A 21,328-nucleotide genomic window follows, 5' to 3' on the forward strand; every position below is an offset into this window, starting at 1 on the left:
ATAAAAATAGACAAAAGAGCACATCTTAAAAATACATGTCTTGGCTAATCCGCTACATTTGGCTCAAGGGGAAAGTTGGGTAAACCTTTGGTAGATGTATGGTGTGAGGTGATACTGTTGTACCAGTAATGATTTTCATATTGAGATTCTTCATACCCTAGAGAAAGTGAACGTCCCACATTACAGATATGTTTTTGTTTGAACTTTCTTTGTACTTCACTCGTTTGATCCTGTGTGTTTGCTGGCTGTTTGTGTTGATAGGTTTGCTCCCCTCCTGTGCCTCTAACTTGTAACGTTTGCTGAGCAGCGCACACTGGTGTATTTAACTGATTGAGCTGTGAGGTCCCCCGCTGCTAATTAGTGGCCTGTTAGGAGGTGTTAACAAGCTGAGAATCTGAGAAGGGTTCTGAATCCTGACACACTGCCTACTGGGTAATCTGCACATCTGAATGTGTTTACTTAGTGTGTATGAGTGTTGCTTTTACTGTTCTTTTTTAGCTTTTAGCGTTTAGCCTTTTGTTTCGTCATTTAGCAGCTTAATTCAGTACAACATAACTGCCATATAGCCTTGTTTGTCTTTTTTCCCTCTCTTTTATGCCATTTTTAAATGCCAACTACCCTTTACATTGGGTAAAAAAAGGTCTTTTTTGGAATAAAGTCTCATTGCAGTAGCATACAGTACTGTGCAAAAGTCAGAGACCATGTTCTATTTATTTAATTTCCAGTCAGAACAACCATTTAAGTACTTTTGCTTTTTTGCAACGTGTGTTTAACAGAAACTTTCACACAACCTCAACAGCTCAATGTATAATCACATTTTTCAGTATTTAGTGTGTCCACCCTTTGCCTTCATTACAAATTCCATTCTTTTCAGGGGACTCACTTTCAGTTTTTCAAAGAAATCTGCTGGGATATTTTTCCACGTCCCCCAAAGTTCAGTCTTAGAAGTTGGTTGCAGTTTCTGCTTCTCCCAAGTCGCATAATTCCAAACACATTCAGTGATGTTGAGTTTGGACTCTGGGATGGTCAGTGCATTGTTCAGAGAACTTTGTTTGATTCATTTGCAAATTTTTAAACTGTTAAGTAATGTTCTCTTGACCGCTACACATCTTTTCTCACCCATAGTGTTGAGTTCTCACAGTGGATTGATGGACAGAAATACCTGTAGATTGTTTCAGGTCTGAAAGAGTGAAAGAGCAGGAGTGGAGCTTGATTTTTTTTTTTTTCCTGCTTCTTTCAGATTAAAGTTTAAAGTGCTTTTTATCTGATGGTGCCCGTTTTGGTGGTCTGTCAGGCCTGGTGTGGTTGTTAGATTATATATTTTAATAATTTTTAACTCAAGTTTTGGTACTGTTGATTTACTATGACTTTCATCTTCTTTATGCAAGTGGATTATTTTACATCTAGTCTTCTCTGAAGTGTCTGGTGAAAAATGAATAAATTGTACTTTATGGCTGTTTTGTCTGGAAATTTATAAAAATGTAGAGTGGTCTTCGGCTTTTGCGCAGTACTGTAAATTAAAGCTATAAACTCCTATAAAGCTACTATTTTTGAAACGCAGGATTTTGTCACAAGAGTGAAAATAAGTAACACATGCACTGGAGAAGAACACGTGTTTCTGTGTGTGTGTGTCAGATGTGCACCTGTAGTGCATGCAGCCTTCATCTAATTATAGGGTGCACTGTTTGTTTTCCATTAGTGTCATCTGAGCTTTAAGATGTTCTGTGCATGCTGAGATTGACAGAAGCTAGACTGAGAGAAGATTCAATAGACAGGACTGAAAGCTTCACCATTAGTATTTTCATGTGAATTATTTAAAATTATGCTGATAACATTTTGTTTGCTGGTGTGCAGTGATGTTCGCTGTGCTAGGTTGTGATGTTACTCACACTAGTGTAGTATAAATGAAAGTAATGCAGTCAAAAGCAGGAATAATGGATACCAGAGGCTCATGAGTTTATGGCGTACAGTCTGCGACTGAAATGTGGGGAGCGGGTGAGAAATGGAGTCAGACAGCAGGGGATTCAGAGGAACTGAGTTTGTTATTTATGTAGATGACAGAGGGCCTTGATAAAAAGCTCTATTATGGTGCCCTGAGTGCCTCCACTCTCTGGTCTGAATGACTGATATTTGGCCTCTGGCATAATGGCTGAAATTGAGGCATGCTTTTGTATAATGGTTTAGTATTTCGGAGTGCATGTGGGGTGTGTGTTGTGATCGCTTTCAGGTTGACTGAGAGGGCACAAAATCTTAAATCACCGGCTGTGCATGTGTTTGAGAGAGAGTCTGGCTCAGTATGGGGTTTGTTTGTCTCATTCTTTTTTTTCTTCTTGATCGGCTTCTCTTCATTTTTTATTAATAAAACGTGATGTTTCCAATATAGTATTCACATTATGTTTCAAAACTCAAAGCTAATTTCTGAGTGAAAGTTTGGCAAACAATTTCTGCAGTCTTTCCCCAGATGTGGTGGATCAGCCCAGACAAAGTTTACTTCTTGCACTCAAATTATGACACTAACATAGCTAGCAAGTAATGGAAGCTTATGTACACCACTTAGCATCATGCCAACCGTATAGCTAAATTATCACCCTTGCCTCAAAGCTCATGAAGTAGTTATTTCAAATAGAAGTTTTTTTTTCTCCAAAAAATCCTGTATAATTATTCTTTTGAAATGTAAAAAAAGGTTTGCTGTGAAATGCTGCATTCTAGAGAAACTTACTGACTGATTTCATTATAGTGGTGGTGAAAGGAACCAGGAGTGACGTCTACGACACAAATATAGCCATTTTAGTTACTATCCAAACCCGCCAGTAAACCTACCGTGTCTTCTGTAAATTTATAGGTAGTGTTTGTAATGGCAAATCTGTGGAAAATATTACAGAATAAGTTTTCTTTAGGGACTATTTTCCTTAGGACACCCAGCATGTATCTTAAAGAAATTATGTTTTAGGCCAAAATCTTCTCAAAACTGCCCTAAAACACTGCATCAGGCAGTGTATTCATTAACCATTTCATGTAAAACCTTTCTGTGAATGAGCTTTTAGAGGTATTAAACTCTTTAGATATCTGGTTCCTATCACTACCATTGTGAACAATTCTGACTTCTCTAAAACAGAGCATTTCACTTATTCAAATCACTTTGAATGACTTTGTTTACATCTTACTAATTAAATTATGCATTCATTAATAGGTGAAATTACCCTTTATGTAATCTCAAATAAACTTGCGCATGTGATTTCTGACACTGCACTACATACTGTTATTTACAAAAATGGACAAAAGTGCAGATAAAATTCAGACATCAAGTTATGCAATGTACTTCTGCCCATTTTTACAGGTAATACATTTTGTACACAGACCTTAATGTGTTTGTGTACAGTTCTTTAAAAACATGGGTGCACAGAATACAAATAAAACAACTTTATAAAAAACAAAAAAGAACAGGTGTAGTTTTTGCATGTTATAACATTGAACATAAAGATTATTTAGTGCCTTCTTGAATCTTTGTAAACTCACAAGTTGGTGAATCATGCTGAAATAGCAATATAGCTCCCTCTTGTGGGAAGCTTTAATAATTGCAGCTGTCCAGTTGGCCCGTCCTGAGTGTTAGTGATTAAGTAAACAACTGTCTGAATGGAAATCTGTTGAATGAGACCCATCTGTGTGTGCGTGTACAGGTGGGAGGTGATGGTATGCCCAGCAGCGGACTGAGGGGGCAGTAGTATTCTGTGGCTTAGCCCAGTGTACAGCTAGCCAAGAGGAAGGGGTCTGCAGCACCAAGATGGCTTTGCTTGACAAACACAAAGTCAAACGCCAAAGGCTCGACAGAATCTGTGAAGGTAAGATTCTTTTAGAGAAGTGGTTCAATTTTTATAATGATTTGAGGGGTTTTGTATTGTGTGCAATACAGATTCACCCTTATTGGTCACTTTATTAGACACTTGCTGGTGTACAGTTAGACTGTAGCTCATCTTTTTCTGTGAACAGATTATATTAGTCATCCTCTAGCGCTTCATTGGTGGTCACAGGACCACTGCTAGCTGGATATTTTGACTCAACTCAACAGTGACAGGGTTTTGAAAACCAGAACAGTACTGCTGTTCCAGATACACTCATACAAGCACAGTACACACCACCATGCCACTACTGTGTTGGTGTACGTGCTGCTGAGTGGTCCACAAAGCAAATAATATCTTGTCTGTGGTGGTCTTCAAGTGCACATATGTGGTGGATCTGATAAAATGACCAATGAGTGAAGGTACAAGGTAAGTGTCCATAAAGAGGAGAACTCCATGCTGTGGGTTTGAAAGGATGTGTGTATGTCAAGAAGCCATTACTGAGAAAAGGAAACAGACAAAAACGCAGAAAATTTGCAACTTTATCAAAGAAGCTGCTGGCGTTTTCAGAACAGTGAGCTGACCACCCCAGAGTCCAAAGCTCAACAACATTGAATATGTTTGGAATTATTTGGATTGTGACAAGCAGAAAATGCAACCAACATCTAAGACTGAACTTTAGAGGTCTAGATCAATAATCCTGCAGATTTCTTTAGCAAAATCGAATGCAAGAAGTAAAAAATGGAATGAGGAAAGGAAGTGAAGCTGTAGTAAAGGCATACTAAATACTATTATATTTAGTTGTTGAAGCTTCTGTATAATTTTCAGATAAATTTTTCTGCTTTTTTCCCCCCTCGTTTTGACTGGAAATAAAAGAAATTAAGTCTGAATTTTGCACCGGACTGTGTGTATGTGTGTGCTGGACGAAACTCTTTTTGAAGCTCCTTAAAAGTCTTTTTCCCACCTTCTCAACTGCTCTAGATATAGTAATGAGATCTTAAGATCGTAAACGGCTAAACATATGATATAAACGTACACGCCAACTCTAAACTCTGGGAGTGTTTTCCATCCGCTCCAGTGAAAGACTATAATGGTTTGGCTCATTTTAACTGCCTGATATTATGACTGTATAAACTATATACTTGACCACTGATCCTCCCTCTGTAAGTAGTGGATGAGGTCTGATTTGGCAAACTCTGTTTTCCCCTCTGCACAGAACAATTAGGGCTGCAGTTCGGAAACCGGGGAGGGGGAATGTGCCTTCAGAGACTTATAGACTACTCCATCACTCACAGGAAAGTCCACGGAGATTCATTTTGCATAACATGTAAACATGTAAAAACCTATCAGCAAATCAAACATGTTAAATGGGCTCCGTTAAAAGGGCCAGATTTGTTTGTAGGGTCAGGGGAAAAAAAGAGGTCAGGGTTTACTCTGGACGTAGTCCCGCTAAAATAAGTGGTTACATGGTTGAGTTTGCGTTCACATTAGAACCCGCAGGACAAAAATCTGCCACCACGTAGAATACTAAGAAAAAAAGACATGCCGAGAGAAGGAGGGCTTACTACAAAAACAAGTCCCTACTTTTGTGCTTAATTACAATGGAAAGTGATCTCATCTACATTTGATTGTGGCAAACAGACCCAGAGGGGGTTGCGGTTGCCAAAAAAGCCTGACCAGAAAAAAATAACCCTGAGTGCAGAAAAGCAGAGACGATTAACTCAGCAGTGTGCTTTATCCATCAGAAAGACATGATCCAGAGCTATTTATCAAGTATGAGAGTGCTAGTGGGTTTGCTGTCTAAAGTGCCTTAGTTCAGTTCAACTTTGTCATTTTACCAGTACAGCATAATAAAAAGCTTACTAATTACACTCCCTGCTACACAATGTGTAGTACATACAACAATACAGAAGTACAAATTGAGCTCTTCATTAAGGGCATTGGGCATCATTCATCAGTATCTTCCTAAGTTTGTTCTTAAATTTGTTCTTGAGAAAGATCCTAAGAAAAAGTCTATGTCAGATTCATGACGTGTTCTTAAAGTGCAGAATTGTTCTCACCTTTGTGTGAGTAGATTCTGTTCTTACCTAAGAACAAATCTCAAATAATAAAACATTGGTGAATGTCAGAATCTTCATGAAAACTGCGAAGTGGGTTTTAAGAAGAAATTTCTTTTTAAGAATGGTTGGTTTTTAAGAATGTTTTTGTCCACAGATTACCTTACTGGACAAGTTTCTCATGCCTGCGGTACTGTGCAGAAGTCAGAGACCACCCTTCATTTATTTAATTTCCATTCAAAAAAGACATTAAGTATTTTAACAGAAAACATATATTTGACAGAAAATTACACAGAAACCTCCTGTTTTTTTTTTTTTAGTAAGTTTTTAATGTGTCCAGTATTTTACTTTTTATTACAGCTTCAATTCTTTTTCCGGAGATGTGCTTTCAGTTTTTAAAAAAATCTACAGGGATATTTTTCCACACCTCCAAAGTTTAATCTTAGAAGTTGGCTTCTCAAAGTTCAAGTCATCTCCAACATATTAAACGATATTGAGGTCTGGTCTCCTTAGGGACAAGTCTATTGCTCTGAGAACACCAACAGCTTCTGTGTTTGATTTGCAAATTTCTTCGCTCTTGGATGTGTCTTTTTTTTTTCCCCCCTCAGTAACAACTTCATGACAGCTACACGTCCTTTCAGACTCAGCGTTGAGTTGTCTTCCCACAGTAGGATGGACAGAAGCACCTGTGAATTTTTTTTTTTTTTAGATCTGATGCAAGAGTGAAGCTTGATTTTCTCCTCTCTCTCAAAGATGAAAGCTTTAAGTTCTGTTTATTTGGTGGTGGCAGTTTTGGTGGTCTACCAGGTCTTGCACGGTTGTTAGGATTATATATATTTTAATCTTTTTTTTTTTTTATCTCCAGTTTTCAAAACTCCTGTTTTAAGTTATTTTTCCTTAGACTTTCCTCCTCCTAATGCAAGTGGATTGTTATATTTAATCTCTTCATTAATATTTATTAAAAGTGAATAACGTTTTGAAAAACTATTTGTACTTAATAGCCATTTTGATTGGAAAATAAATGAAGGGTAGTCTGACAATTGCACAGTATTGTATATGCACAAAGTGTTTCAAAGTATGAGTGCTGGTCTGGTGGTATTTTGTCTTCGGCCCTGTAGTTGAATTCATTAGAATATCAAACGCAGTTTTGAAATAGGCCACCAGTGAGGGGCAGCAGGGGTAAAGGATAAACAGAAAAGTCTGGAATGGAAATAGAAAAGAGGAACAAGTAGTAATCTAAAATCTAATGTTGTGTAATGTATTTGTGTGCAACATGTGCACAGCTGAATGTGTGTTTGAGTGCGTGTATGAATTTGTTTGTACACCCACAGACACAAGCAATATGAAAAATCTGTTTTGAGCATCATTTTGAGCTTGTGTGCAAATATGACCTGAGAGTGTCTTTTCTTCTTTCACTTCCATATGGATGCTGAATATCAAAGTGAGAGAATAACAGCAGAGTGCAATATTGGTTGTGAAGCCTCTGAAACTGTTTATTCTTGAGTGTCCTCCTTGATGAGGTGACGTGTGAATGCCAGGCTGCATCGCTTTTCGGTTCACGCAACTTGAGGATTAACATTATTGGATTTTATTTGGAGTGCGTGTGAGAGAGAGGAAGTAATTTTAGACAAGCATAATTGTAATTCAGATGAGTACAAGCCAGGGAGCCTTTGTAGAACATTAGACTGAGTAATGCTCAGCATTACTCAGTAATATACTGTATGTTGTTGTTTTACCGTTAAAATAATAAACTATTATAATAATTTGTGCATAACTGTTCTCAGCCATAAAACAATGTCAATTAAAGCTGCTATGCTAGAATTATTTATCAAGCCCTTATTGCAAGCATCGTCATGTACACTAAGCTCTCTTATTTCAGCTTTTTTTCTGGCTGTTTTTTGTTGTATTTCTCTAAATTCTACTTCACTGTCCTCATATTTATTAATTTCAGTACCAAAGAAGAGCATTTGTTGTGGAAGTAAAAATGATAACATGCACACTGGATAGATGACGCTCACTGAGCCTGAATGTCCCAGAGGTTATTAGTGCCATTAGATTAGTTACATTGCTCAGACATGTAATTGACTGCTTGCTTATTTTCTCTCTCTATATTTCTTTTTAATTGCTCTCTCTCCCTTCTGCACTGCATGTTCCTGAAAGTTTTCCAGAGAAAATCTCATTTACCATGGCCCTTTTCTTTGTTCTGCCCCCATGGTGATGCTGATGGACATGTTTTTTTCTTGATTCTGCGTAATCCTGTTTAATTGCGTAACTGTGCTTAGTAACAAGAGCACCTCTTCCTGTGTGTGTGTGTGTGTGTGTGTGTGTGTGTGTGTGTGTGTGTGTGTGTGTGTGTGTGTGTATAAATATGTAGTTTACATCCTGTAAAGTTCATATCACCGTAACTGTCATCAGCGGCAAGCTGATGAGGAATCATCTACAATATTTTGGGACATACACCTGCAGTCCAAGATATGAAATACAGTGCCCTCCACAAATATTAGCACCCCTGGTTATCAGCAAAATGAGCTGTTAAAAATATTCTTGATTACTTATCTTTACTTACTTTTGATCTTTCATTCAAAATATTGGCCATAATCTAACATTTATTTAAAGTATAATGATTGAAAGAAAAACTAAATCTTGTCATGAAACATGAAAAATGTGTCATAATTATTGGAACCTTTGTGTTTACTACATTGTGCAACCTTCTTTTGCCAACATAAAGCAATCAGTGTTCTCTTACAATGCTTGATGAGATTGCATCCTCTTTCAGGCAGATTCAGTACAGTGCTGGTTGCTTATTAATTATTGACCAACCTGTGGATGTGGGCATTTTCAGGCATGTACTATTTGTATATTCTTTAATCTTCCCCAAGTTGATAAATGACTTAAGGATTTTGCCCTGTGTGTCACCTCATATTTATACCCTAGTGAAACAGAATTACCTCTTAAGTTCCACTCAGATGGACTGTTAAATATATATTGGAACATTCCATAACTACATTTTGTTCATAAGAATTTCTAGGGGTGCGAGTAATTGTGTTTTTAAAAAAAAAGCATTTTTGTTTTTGTTGATTACATTTACCTCAATTAAAAATTTATTTATCTCAAATTTTCAGTGTTTGTTTAGCATGATCTCAATGGATCTTTTTCAGACTTTTTCTACCCATCTTTACCAATAATTATAGAGCTACCTCTTGAAATGGGTTAAAAGAAAGCAGTAGTCTGTCTGTGAATCTCAAAATTGCAACTCTAATATATGTCTTACTGAAATGCTTGCTAGAAGTGCAAGTTATTCTAAGAAAGTAATTTATAAAAATTTATACTTCTAGTAAACTATGGGGCCTTTGAGCACATATAGACATGTCTGTAAGTGCAGTACATGCTTGCTCTCTCATTCACAATGTTCGATCAAACTAATAAACAATAAAGTCATTTTTACAGACTTTTTTGGCCATCTTTAACAGTGATGAGTTTACACATATTTTTGGATTGGTCTAACTTTCCATTCTTGCTGTCTCACATTCTTACTGGTTTGTTAATGTATGCTTCTTGATCAGTCGTCCTGCTGTTAGAACTTAATTGGGTTCTTGAAGGGTTTTCCAGGGTTGGTGTTGAGGGACTGATTTAAAAAGCTTAAGAGTGTTGGGAAGAGTTGAATGAAATGATGTAAGCATTAATTATGACATCAAAGAGCTTTGACATTGCATGGTAGTGTGGCTCATATGCAGCTTTATGGTTCTTGTATAGTAAAGCTACCTTAGTTCAGTAGTTCAGTATTGTAGGAAGTCGTAGAGTAATATGGTTTTGCTTTTAGGAGGCCACTTTGGTTCCGTCTTTTTATTAGTAATTAATAAAGATGCAGTAAGACTATGACAAAGGAGTGAAACACTTTAGTCATTTAATAATTGGACAGAATAATGTAGGTCCTGTGATGTTTGATGAATACTTACATATGTAGAATATTTATGCATGTCAAGTGTGGCTTAAATGAGGTCTGAATTGTGCAGTCGTGCCAGAACTTTGCAGATGCATGACTGTGCACGCATTGCTGGCCCGGTCACCGGATTATTGTTCAATCAGGATTTGATGTTTTCTGACAGAGCTGTACGACTTAGCACTGGTGCATTAGGTTTGTTTTAATTTCCCTGGTCTGCCTCTTTGTCCCGCCCCTCGGGGTCCCGAGAATGACATCCTGCCTAACGCTCACTGGACAGACACTCGACGGATACACAGAGCTTCTCAATTATCCACCACAGGTAGGTGTGTCCTATTCTAAAGTGTGTCATCATCAACTTCATCATGGATCCATTTCATCACTATGTAAGTAAGACTGACACAATAAGCATGTTATAGCATGTGTGCGCGTATGTGTGTGTCTGACGTCACAAGGGGGCTGTAGATTTAAGCGGGCTTTATTTAGTCTGTAATCCCTCATAGCAATCGGAGCGAGTAAAATGTCCCAGAGCAGGAGCCGATCAGCTCTGCTGGATTAACACAAGCCCCTGCCTACCCTGCACCAACCCTCCCCCTGAAAATTTGCCCTTCCTCCCTGTTTTCTCTTTTGCTCTGTCCCGTTGTCTGTTCACGGTTGTCGCTTTTCATTTCCACAATGGAGTAGCCAGGCAGCCTTCACCTACAGCCACTGTGTGCGAGAGCGTTTGGTGTCCTCTTTCCAACCTACACCATCAGCAGCAGTACTCCACAAATTAATTATTCAGCGGTTGCCTACCAAGAGGAGCTACCTGATAACCAGACCTCACAACCTCCTAAGAGAGGAGAGACTGAAATTACAAGTGGAACTCTGGTGAAAAAGGATAATTCCTGTGGCATTTTTTTTTTTCTTCCCTCTCATTGACTGACGTTAGCGTGTAACTGAAGAGCTGAAGCAGAACTCTAGCCTCCCGGCACGATTTTTTTTTCCCAGAGTGGAGTGTGTTTGTAGCTGATGTTGATTTCCAGCAAGCAGTTGCCGATTGGCCGTTCCCAGAGCTGGGACACGCTTGGTGGGAATGAGGGTCAGTGGGACCGCAGTGAGAGCATTTATGAGCAACAGGCCAGGATGGCTGGGCGACGGAATTCCTTGTCCTATGGAGGGGATGCAGGAGGAGGCTGGTATGAACCGTCCCCTGGCTTGCGTCCACCTGACCTGAAACGGGAGCCATACTCTTACCAGGAGTCTCTATATAACCAAACCTACTTGGATCGACCAGACCCACGCAGCGCGAGGAAGAGTTCTGTTCCTGAACTCAACAGCCACTATGACCGGCCACCCATAGCCCACCGTGGCTCTTTACCGCCACCAGACTATTATCAGCAAGATCCTGGTGTACTCCCTAGGCCACCTGAAGGGTTTTATCTTGGGGAGCAGCCTCACCCCCTCAATAGGTCAGCTTCTCATTATGGAATGATGGGAGGGACTCGGCCACCATGGGAACAGAACCAAGGTGGGAGGTCTGGTCCTCCTGCTCCTACTCCTGCCCCACTTCCTCCTCCACCCCCTATCGCTCATGAAATGACCCGCATTTACAGGGAACCTTCCCTTCCTGGTCCCCCACCTGCCACCCCAGTGTCCAAAATGATGCCAGATGGGCAGCGCATTCCAAGTCGGGCACCTTCTCCTGCTCGCTATGGTGTAGAGCCAACTTCTCCCCGTTATTGTGCTGAGCCACCGGCCTCTCTTACTGGCCGCTCATTATATGGCGACATCAATGGGAGACCAGTGGATCCTAATCAACCTACAGCCACCTGCCTGGTGGTGGATCCAGCATCTCAAGGGATGGACGGGACTTCCAGAGGTATGATCATGCGTCAGGAAAGCCCCTCACCATACACTATACAGCAACAGCAAGCACAACAACAAACCCAGCAGCAGTTGCAGCAGCAAGTTCAGCCAGTCCAGCAAATGCAGCCAGTTCAACAAGCACAGCAAATGCAGCCAGTTCAGCAAGTGCAGCAAATGCAGCCAGTTCAGCAAATGCAACAAATGCAGCCAGTTCAGCAAGTGCAACAAACGCAGCCAGTTCAGCAAATGCAACAAATTCCACCTGGTCAAGAAGTGCAGCAAATGCCTCCTGTACATCAAGTGCAGCAAACACAGCCTGCACCAGTTCAGCAGATGCAACCTGTGGCACCCCCAAATCCTATCTATGATACTAACCCTCCCTTACCTGCTCCTGCCCCAGCAACTACCCCAAGCACGGCTACTGTCACTGCTCAGTTTCCGCCTCCGCTCCCTACTCAACCTGCTATACCTGCTCCCCCTCTTACAGCCCCCCAAACTCCATTGGTTCCTGCGGATCCTAAGAGGACAGCAGACCCAGAGTTTTTGGCATTTCTGCGCAATGAAGGTCTGTCTGAGAGCACTATCACATCTCTGCTGCAGCAGGGCTTTGATTCCACAGCGATGTTGGCTGTTATGGAAGAGAATGATGTTCGCTCTGTTGCACCAAACCTAGGACAGGCTCGTGTTCTTTCTCGTGTGGCACTCAGCTGCAAACGTCCCCCTGACATACCTCCTCCCACCCCCCACTCCTCTAGTGCTCCAGTCCGTGGACGGTCTAACAGCTTCAGCCATCGCAGTGACATATATGTGCACCAGCAACCACCAATGACTCCAGGTATAGAGTCTCAGTATATGCAGCCACCCCTTAGCACTTTGCAGACCATGTCACCCAGGATGGGTGAGGTCATGAGCCGCAGACCAAGTAGTGCTCCTTCACAGCAGCTTCTGGAGGCAAGCGGTTACCCTGGAGCCAGGACACCAGGGGCTTTCAGTGGTGCCATGGTCCCTGTCCACCCTCGTCCAATGTCTGCTTATGCTCCTCAGGCTGGCCTCCCCATGCCACCCATGACTGCGATGTCCCAGCAAGTAGCCCTTCCATCACACATACCAGGAATGCAACCACACATTCCTGGCTTGCAACAGCAGATGCAGACTTTATCGACATCAATTCATGGTGTGCCGCCGCAGATTCCAGCTGTAGCTGGAGTGCCGCAGGCAATGGCTGTGCCAGCTCTGCCACCCCAGCAGGCCCCCAAGGCATATTCCACCAACTACACTGTGCCCATGGAGCTGATGAAGAGGGATCGGAGCCTGGCCACAATGACACCCATGGCCAACCCACACTCAAGTCCACAGATAATGCGGAAGCCTGGGTCAGCACCCCATGAAAGCACACTGGTACCTGTAGGTGCTGCTATAACAGGCCAGTGTGCTAGCATCGACAATCAGAAGCTTAGCCGGCGCACTGGACCACCAGTTATCGTCTCTACTATGGCCTCACCTGACACAAGTAAATCAAAGCTCTCATCACCATTTCCTCTCATCCTACACCTCTTTCTCCCTCTTTTACTCCTTTGACATGCCCTGTCTATGATCAAATGTAGGTTTGTGGGTATCTGCTTTTTTTTGTTTCTCTCTGTGCATAATTATGTTCTTTCCATAATTGTCACACAGTAACTGGAAACTAGGTTATCTTTTACAAAATTAATTCACAATTTAGTATTTATGAATTTCAAACTTCCTTTCGCTTTCCTGCTGGACAGGAGAAACAGAAGACATTCAAACATTTTTTAAAATGCTCTTATGGTAAATAGCTGTAGCTAATGCTACATTGTTCAAGAACTATGCAATCTGTTTGCTTCCCAATGGTCCCAGCATGTTGGTGCATGAAGCACTTTTCTGCTATTGAGAAATCCTGTTGTGCCCCATTGGTAGTAATTGCATTGATTTGCTACAAATAGAGCATGGCAAGCTTGCTAAGGTCTGGATAGGTGTGTATTAGAGAGTATTAACATTTTTTTTTTTGCCACTTTCTCTAGCTGTCTTTATTGGATAGATTTAGCTATTTCTCATTAATGTGGGTCTCAGAAATCTGTAGATCTCCTTCTGTGGTTAAAATTGGACCTGCTCTGAGCTTATGCCCTGTTTCTGCATGGGCAGTGATTGAACTAGTTCTCTCTATCTTAACTATGCAGTAGCTTTTCATGTTACTTAATCATGTCACTGCAGTGTTAGTCATTTGCTGTAACCCTCGAGACCACCCTTAGGATGTCAGTGACTATCAGAGCCTTTTATTTTGGCCTTTACATGCCTATCGTTTGTTAGGTTCTGAAATGAATGTGTCATGTATGGTAGAGATCTTGTAGTATTTCTTTCTCTTCTTTGGAATGTTTGTATTTCTAGCATCTCACTGACTGAATTTTGCTCAGAATGAAAGACATGTAAGAGCATCTTTCACAGACGCAGTTTATGAATCAAACTCTCTAAGAGCTGTGAAGGCTAGTGTCAGAGTCGGCACATGATGTGAGATGATGTTTGGCAAGAACTACAGGAGCCTATTCATTGTGTTCAAATCTGGAAACACAACCTGTAATGAATTCACTGAAAGACATTCAGTACTGCCTAAACAAGGCTGTAGGATAATGGGACATGATATACATGGAGTTTCCAGAGCAGAGACTGTTATATAGGGCATGTTGTAGAGCCGGGAGAGGGTTACAGTGTAGTGTTTCAGGGCTCTTGCTAATCCCACCCATGCTGTTGATGTAACAGAGCTCTTTCACCCTGCGGCCCATGAATCTGATGTGGAATAGCTGCACTGGGGGAGGGGTCCAAGAACAGTGAGTTGAACTGAAGCTGAAATAGAGATGCAGTGTCAAAACCCAGCAGGAAATTAAACAGCGTATCACCATATTAAGTCAGAGTAATCTGATTCTAATTATTGTAATCAAAGTGATGGCATATTATGAGAGAACCTCTCGAGAGAGATGAGAAAGAGATGTGAGATGAAGCTGATATGAAAGATTGGCACTCAGGATCCTGCTGCTGTTGTGCAAGAATGTAGAATGAGTGGTCCTGATAAATTGGAAATGTATTTATATCAAAAAAAATCTTTTATGCGATTGCCCTGTGTTAGTATTGCGTTGTGAAAATTACTGTCTCGCAGTGAAAGAGGAAGGTCAAGAGAATGCATGTGTAATCTGTTTTGAATGGTAAGAGTATGAGTAAATCAAGAGCATTGTGGCTTTTCTCTCTGAGCTGTGTAATGAGAAATGATAGCATTTTAATCCTTAACTCTTCTTTTAAAACATTCTCTCATCCACAGCTTCCTCTCCGTCTCTGTGAATTTATTCACTGGACTTCTTCCAGTGACTTTATCCATCTCTCTTTAATTGTTCTCTCTCTCGCTCACTCTTGTTCTCTCACTTTGGGCTCATCAGCACTTAATGACTTCAGACAGCTCTCCTCTCATGTAATGAAACTGTTACTCTGCTGTCTCTGCCGCTTCTTATCAGGTTAGATCAGACTCCTCAGTGTATAGGCCCGGAGCCTTAGTATCAGAGTAAATCAATCGAATTTTTGAGAGTTGTGACAACTGTGGATTAAAACACAGCAATTGCCTGTAAAGTCAATGTATGTACGAATATCATTTTTTAGGCTAAACTAATAAATTAACCCCACCAAGATGAAAAGTTTCAGCACCCCTACTTTGCAGAAACACTTTGCACAATTTTTGCCCCATACTTTTTTTTTGTGTTGCATTTTGACATGAGATAAAGGAACCCAAACCTTTCCCTAGCATTTTTTTAAATAAACGTTGGAGGTAATATGTAAACACTGTCCAAAAAAAAAATGTCCAAATGTACCATTCACTACCTAGTCCGTGCAGTCCGCATATGGAAACCATGCTTCAAAAACAGCCTATTTGGAATTCATTGTTTCTGAGATGTCGCAACAGTCAGCTCATTTGCAGATGTATAGACATACTCTGCATAGAGCACTTTAGCTCCACCCATTCTTATAGAAGTTCTAGGAGTGTTTCAGTCCTTAATGCTTTATGAATGAGGCACAATACATTGCAGCCAGTCGGGACAGAGCTCATTTATCTTATCAGCCTTGAAGGCACAGCAAGAAAAACAGCTTGTTTAGTTCTCAGGAATAAAGGAAGGTTGCAAAATGGCTGTGTGAAAATAAATTATGTACATTTTTTTGTACATAAAACCAAACTAGTGTCATAAGTGGAAAAAATAACATGCAAGAAAATGTAGTATATGGCCCCTTTAAACAAAAAAAAATCTCTATTTTTACAGTATTATTGCTTTTTCTTTTGTCCTTTTTTTTTCCTTTTCAATTAACTCGAAATCAAAGACCCCACTTCCTTCTTACCAGTAATAACCCTCTGTATGCTAATCCAGAAGACCCCTCAGGACTAATAGTCTCCATATAAGGACATGTGGGACTGCCCTTGGCTGAAGTCCCTATTTTTTCCAGTAAGAGAGGATTATGTAGTCATGGCAATGGATGTAGCAAGCAGAGCACACCAGAGTAGCCCAGGTCAGCTGTGTGTGTGTGTGTGTGCGTGTGCGTGTGCGTGTGTGTGTGCGTGTGTGAGTGCGTGTGCGTGTGTGTGTGCGTGTGTGTGTGCGTGTGTGTGTGCGCGTGTGAGTGCGTGTGTGAGTGCGTGTGTGTGCGCGTGTGCGTGTGTGTGCGTGTGTGTGCGCGTGTGCGTGTGCCCGTTTTTGTTTTTTTAATTTAAATCCATTTGAAATACATTACACCTACAGCTCAGGATTAGTTTAGTTGTGGTGTATTGGTGTATGTGAAGGTCTCTTGTGCCTGTGGAAGCTCAGTTGGTTAGAAATGCTCAGCAGGGACAGTAAGGCTGTGTGCTTTTAATGAGAGAATGAGATGACAGTAAGATTACTCTTCAGGTTAGAAATTAGACACTGAAGTGGAGAATAGTGGTATGTAGGACTTGAAGCAGGGCTTTTAGGGTGTATGGTCTATATTAAGAGTGGCTGAACTGGATTTGTGATGAGATTTTGTGCTGTTTATAAGATTTGTGGTCAGAATATTGGAACCATGTGTTTAAATGGTGGAAGAGTGTTAGCAGTGAAATTTTAATTTATTCTTATTTCCCTCAAGCACTTTAAATGATACGGTACATCTTTTTCTCCATTTCCTGATAAGCCAGATGTCCTTCAGCTAGGGTCTGCAAAGTCTGGATGTTCAAGTTTGCTTAATTTGCTTGCCTTAGAGCAGTGCATGTGCTCTTTCTCTGAATTTCTATGAGGAACTTGTTTGGGGTATGTTATGTGATCATGCCTGTTGTGTTCCAGTGATGTGCACATGACATGCATCAACAGTGCTTTCTTTCATGTCCTACAGCATGATTTTAAGGATGTCATGAGCAAAGCGCATCACGCACTGCCTGTGTACTGGTACCCATGCAATTGGTCACAGAATTGGCCAGGAAATGTACTGACTTCAGAGACTTTGTCCATCTCTGTCCACCAAAAGGCAAAAGGGAATAAAGAGTATAAACTTAAAGTGAGTTGGGAGGGAAAAGGGTGGAGGAAGCAAGAGAGCGGAAAAGAAAATGGGGCACAGTCAGTAAAAGTGGATCCAGTGGCCATATGTTCAACTCCACGTCTTCATTCACCACTGCGGTTTTGGAAATAAAGGAGGAGGGGGCAGGGGAACATGGGAAGAAGAAAGAGATGGAGAGAAGAGGGATTACAGACATAAAATCCCACCAGCCATCTGTGCAGGGTTGGGCTTGATGGGTAGGGTGGGTCACCATACATAATCCAGTAGAACTGAATGAACAGAACATAATCTCCATTTGGAAATTATGCTTGCTGCAGGTCACAGCATGACCTCTCTTAGGCCTAAAATTGAGTGTGTCTCCCTCTCTCTGTCTCTCTCTTCCTCTGTCTGTCTGTCTGTCTCTCTCTCTCTCTCTCTCTCTCTCTCTTTCTCCCTCTCTCTGTCTCGCTCTCTCTCTCTTTCTGTCTCTCTCTCTCTCTCTCTCTCTCTCTCCTCCCCCTCCCTCCATTGTTGACTGTTTTGGGACTGTGTACAGGTATTGGCATGTGTACAGTGAGGATGAGATACCAGTTAGAGATTGTTTCAGTGATTAGTCCATCAGGCACTTACCTTTGCCGCCTGTGGAGTGTGAGTGTGAGTGTGAGTGTGACTGTGTGTGTGTGAGAGAGAGTGTGTGAGTCTCATGAAAACTGATAAAAACTGGGACTCAACCTGAGAATAATTAAAATGACTAATATTTAATCATTTCTTTTGTTAGATATATGAATGATAATGCCTGGCTGAATAATAATAAACAAACCTAAATTATCTAATCAGATTTTTAAGTGACCAGTTGAAGTGACCTAATTTTCCATTCTAAGGTCATTACTGACACAAAGGCAGATTTTAAAAGTTGTGTAATGTATTTTTTTCTCAAAATGTCAGACTAAGCATTTTAAAACTACTTATTTTAAAAAATTTTTACTGGTGCCACAGAACAGTTTGCTCTTTTGGTTTACTTCCTTTGAGTTTACATGGAATACATTAAAGTTAAGCAATTCAGCAGTTAAAAGTAATACAAACTCGTTATTGTTTTTCCTTATTAAGAAAGCAGGAAAAAAGTATGGGTAGTGAGATACATACAAACAAACATAGTAAGCATTAGGATAAAAATGCCAAAATTGTAAAAGTAAAGGGTTTATAAAAATTGTATCGTTTTGCTGTACCATACGGAGCTCCAGGTGATCACTAGAGTTTGAGGTCGTTTCAGGACAGTGACCTATGTGTGTCTGCATGCTAAATGTGTTCTCGTGATTGCTAGTATTGAGTGTGTGTGTGTGTGTGTGTGTGTGTGTGTGTTTGTGTGTTTGTGTGTGTGTGTGGGACCAAGGCCTGAGAAAGCTTGAATGAGCAGAACTTACACTAAGTGTGTGTGTGTGTGTGTAAAAGGTTGTGCCTGCATGTGCTTGTATGAGTGTAGGCAAGCGAGTCGTGTAAATTATTCATTGTGAGAAAATGTCATAGCGTCATGGAGATTGAGTTACACTGTGAGGTGAGAGGTGGAGATGACACTATGAACAGCCTGCAAAATGCTGTCATATGACTCCTTTAAATCTAAGTTAGCTTTAGAACATATTTAGTCAATAGAGGCTGCTTTAGACTTTCATTTTTATGTTGTAGCCCGTCATGCTTTAGGGCTGGAGTCATTCCAGTTAAGCAGATTCACCCCCTTGTTTAATCAGTTGGTGTCAGCCTTCAAACAATTGCTTATTTATATGAGAGGTTCTCCTGCTTAGTTGGAATGAAGATCTACATCCACCCTGGCTCTTTGTGGATAAGATTGGTGACTCGTGCTTTTAGGATTTCAGTAGACTTTATAGTGAGTTATTCCATACAGCCACTGAAATATCAATATTAGCAGATAACTGCTTGAAAAAGAATTAACAGTATGGGACAGATGTCTGGATTTGACCGATGTTTGGCACAGATATCAGATGATGCATTTATTGTACTCCAGAATAGCAGAATGTTTTGGCGATGCTAATTCTTGGTCAGATATGTACATGAAACATAAAAGACTCATAATTCCCATATCAGGGCATCCATATTATTGTTATTATTATTATTATTATTATTACTTTTATTATTATTATTATTATTATTATTATTGATTGGTAGTAGGAGGAGGAGGAGGAGGAGTTTATATATGTGTCTGTGTTTATTAGTAGTGTATGTATTCATTTTATTGATGTCACAGTAATAGGTAGCAAAACACAGCACTGATGCTGGCAGTACAAGTGATATGAGTAGAGTTAAGAGTGGAGATTTCCTTTGGGAGACTGCGCTGGACAGTGTTCACATCAGGATAATGGATACATTAACGAGCAGCACTAACAGAAGCAATAACAAAGTGAAAAGTAGTTCCCCTCAAAACAAGAAGTAATGGTATGACAATTTTACTTTTTTGACGGACATTATTTATTTATTTATTTATTTATTAATTAATTAATTTATTTATTTATTTTAATGATGATCATCATCATTTGTCTTGTAGTTCTCATTTGACCTTTTGACCCTCTTTGAACCTGAGACGTGAATAGTGTGTGTGTGTGTGTGTGTGTGTGTGTATGTATGTGTGTGGACTGAAGGTAAACTGAGTGTTATTTCTTTGCATCACTTTTGAAATTTTGTGACTGTAGCACAGCTGTTTCCTCTCTTTTCTTTATCCAGTAATGCCCATTGCATTTGTGCGTGTGTGTGTGTGTGGTGTGTGTGTGTGTGTGTGTGTGTGTGTGAGAGAGACTCTATGCCTAATGCTATGCTCTCACACCTCCTCGTAACAGCCTTCTGTGTTGAGTGGTAACGAGGCCCAGCTGTGTGTGTGTGTCAGGGCTGGTCTCTCTCTCTCTCTCTCTCTCTCTCTCTCTCTCTCTCTCTCTCTCTCTCTCTCTCTCTCTCGGCCAGGCCAGATGGCTCCTGTCATAAAGTGCACTGATAGAAGGAGGGAGGGAGAGAGAGTGAAAGTAATGAACAGAAAAAAAAGAAAGCTTTATCAGGAGGAAGCAGATTGTAATGAGAGAAAGCACATCTGCAGCTACACAGTGTGTGGAGGAGAGGAGACGGGGCAGCCAGAAGTGCGAACGCTGTATAAATAAATGGACTTTTTTAATGTTCTGTTTATTCTGTCTCTTAGCCAGACGCACACACATGCTCACAGTCGTGTACCTGCCACACTGCAAGTTGTTGCAGTGATTCATTAATTAATTAGTGGTATTACACATTCAAAGTGATACATTAATTACCACTTTTTGTGTTCAATTATTTTTGTCAGACCCCACAGCGTATCTCTCACACAGACGGTGTAATTTTTACAGATGCACCGATATTGGAACTGTGGGCTGATGCCAATATCTAACATTTTTCCCTGACACATCTACTGATGCAGATACAGAAACATGTATAAAATGTATAAATTGGGAGTTTTCTCAAGAATGTGACTCAGACCCATCTTGAAAAAATGAAAATGATTAAAAACTTAATGTATGCAAACAGTGATGCCGTGTTAAATAATAATAATAATAATAATAATAAAACTGAATTATTTCGATTCACTTTAAATTTATTCTTAAAACCATTGTCCAATTTAGGTGACCTAATTCTCATTACTGCAATACAGATTTGATAGTTTTCCTGTCATAATTTGTATACTGTTGTCACGCTAAGTATTTTAAAGCTACAGTTAAAACTATAAAATATATTTGAACTGTAAAATATATTTTACAACAATGTAGTGTTTTGCAATTGTGAGCCATTGAGTTATTCTTTTTTTACTGGTGCCACAAAACATTTTGTTCTTTTGGTTCACTTTCCTAGAGTTTACAAGGAAAACAATAAAGTTAAAGGATTCAACAGTTAAAAGTAACACAAACCTTTTTTTTTTCTAATGAAAATTAGGCACGGAAAAAGTGTATATTGGTATTGAGAAACAGACATGTGGGCATTTAGTCCGGTAATGAGAATTAGGGATAAAACAAATGTAAATAGAAAAATTAATCATTCAACTTTTTGCTGTAACAAAGAGTGCTGATAGGTCCGCTAAATGATATAAAAAGTGCTTA

The 21,328-nt window shown here is 40.1% G+C and overlaps 1 protein-coding gene across 4 annotated transcripts in view; it reads left to right on the top strand.

The window, feature by feature from the left end:
* The window catches only part of ctbp2a (C-terminal binding protein 2a), a 46,473-nt gene that overhangs the window by 10,159 nt on the left and 14,986 nt on the right, over nucleotides 1–21,328 (top strand). For 2 of the 4 annotated variants that reach the window (XM_036593663.1, XM_036593662.1), the window contains one exon: nucleotides 3,678–3,839. In XM_036593663.1, the coding sequence (XP_036449556.1) occupies nucleotides 3,782–3,839 (58 nt within the window). In that variant the 5' untranslated portion in view covers nucleotides 3,678–3,781. Of the gene's footprint in view, nucleotides 1–3,677; nucleotides 3,840–10,814; nucleotides 13,192–21,328 lie in introns of those variants that run through there. The other 2 variants (XM_036593661.1, XM_036593665.1) reach the window with 2 other exon arrangements.

Source organism: Colossoma macropomum, unplaced genomic scaffold (genome assembly GCF_904425465.1).
Source record: "Colossoma macropomum unplaced genomic scaffold, Colossoma_macropomum, whole genome shotgun sequence".
NCBI classification, from domain to species: domain Eukaryota; kingdom Metazoa; phylum Chordata; class Actinopteri; order Characiformes; family Serrasalmidae; genus Colossoma; species Colossoma macropomum.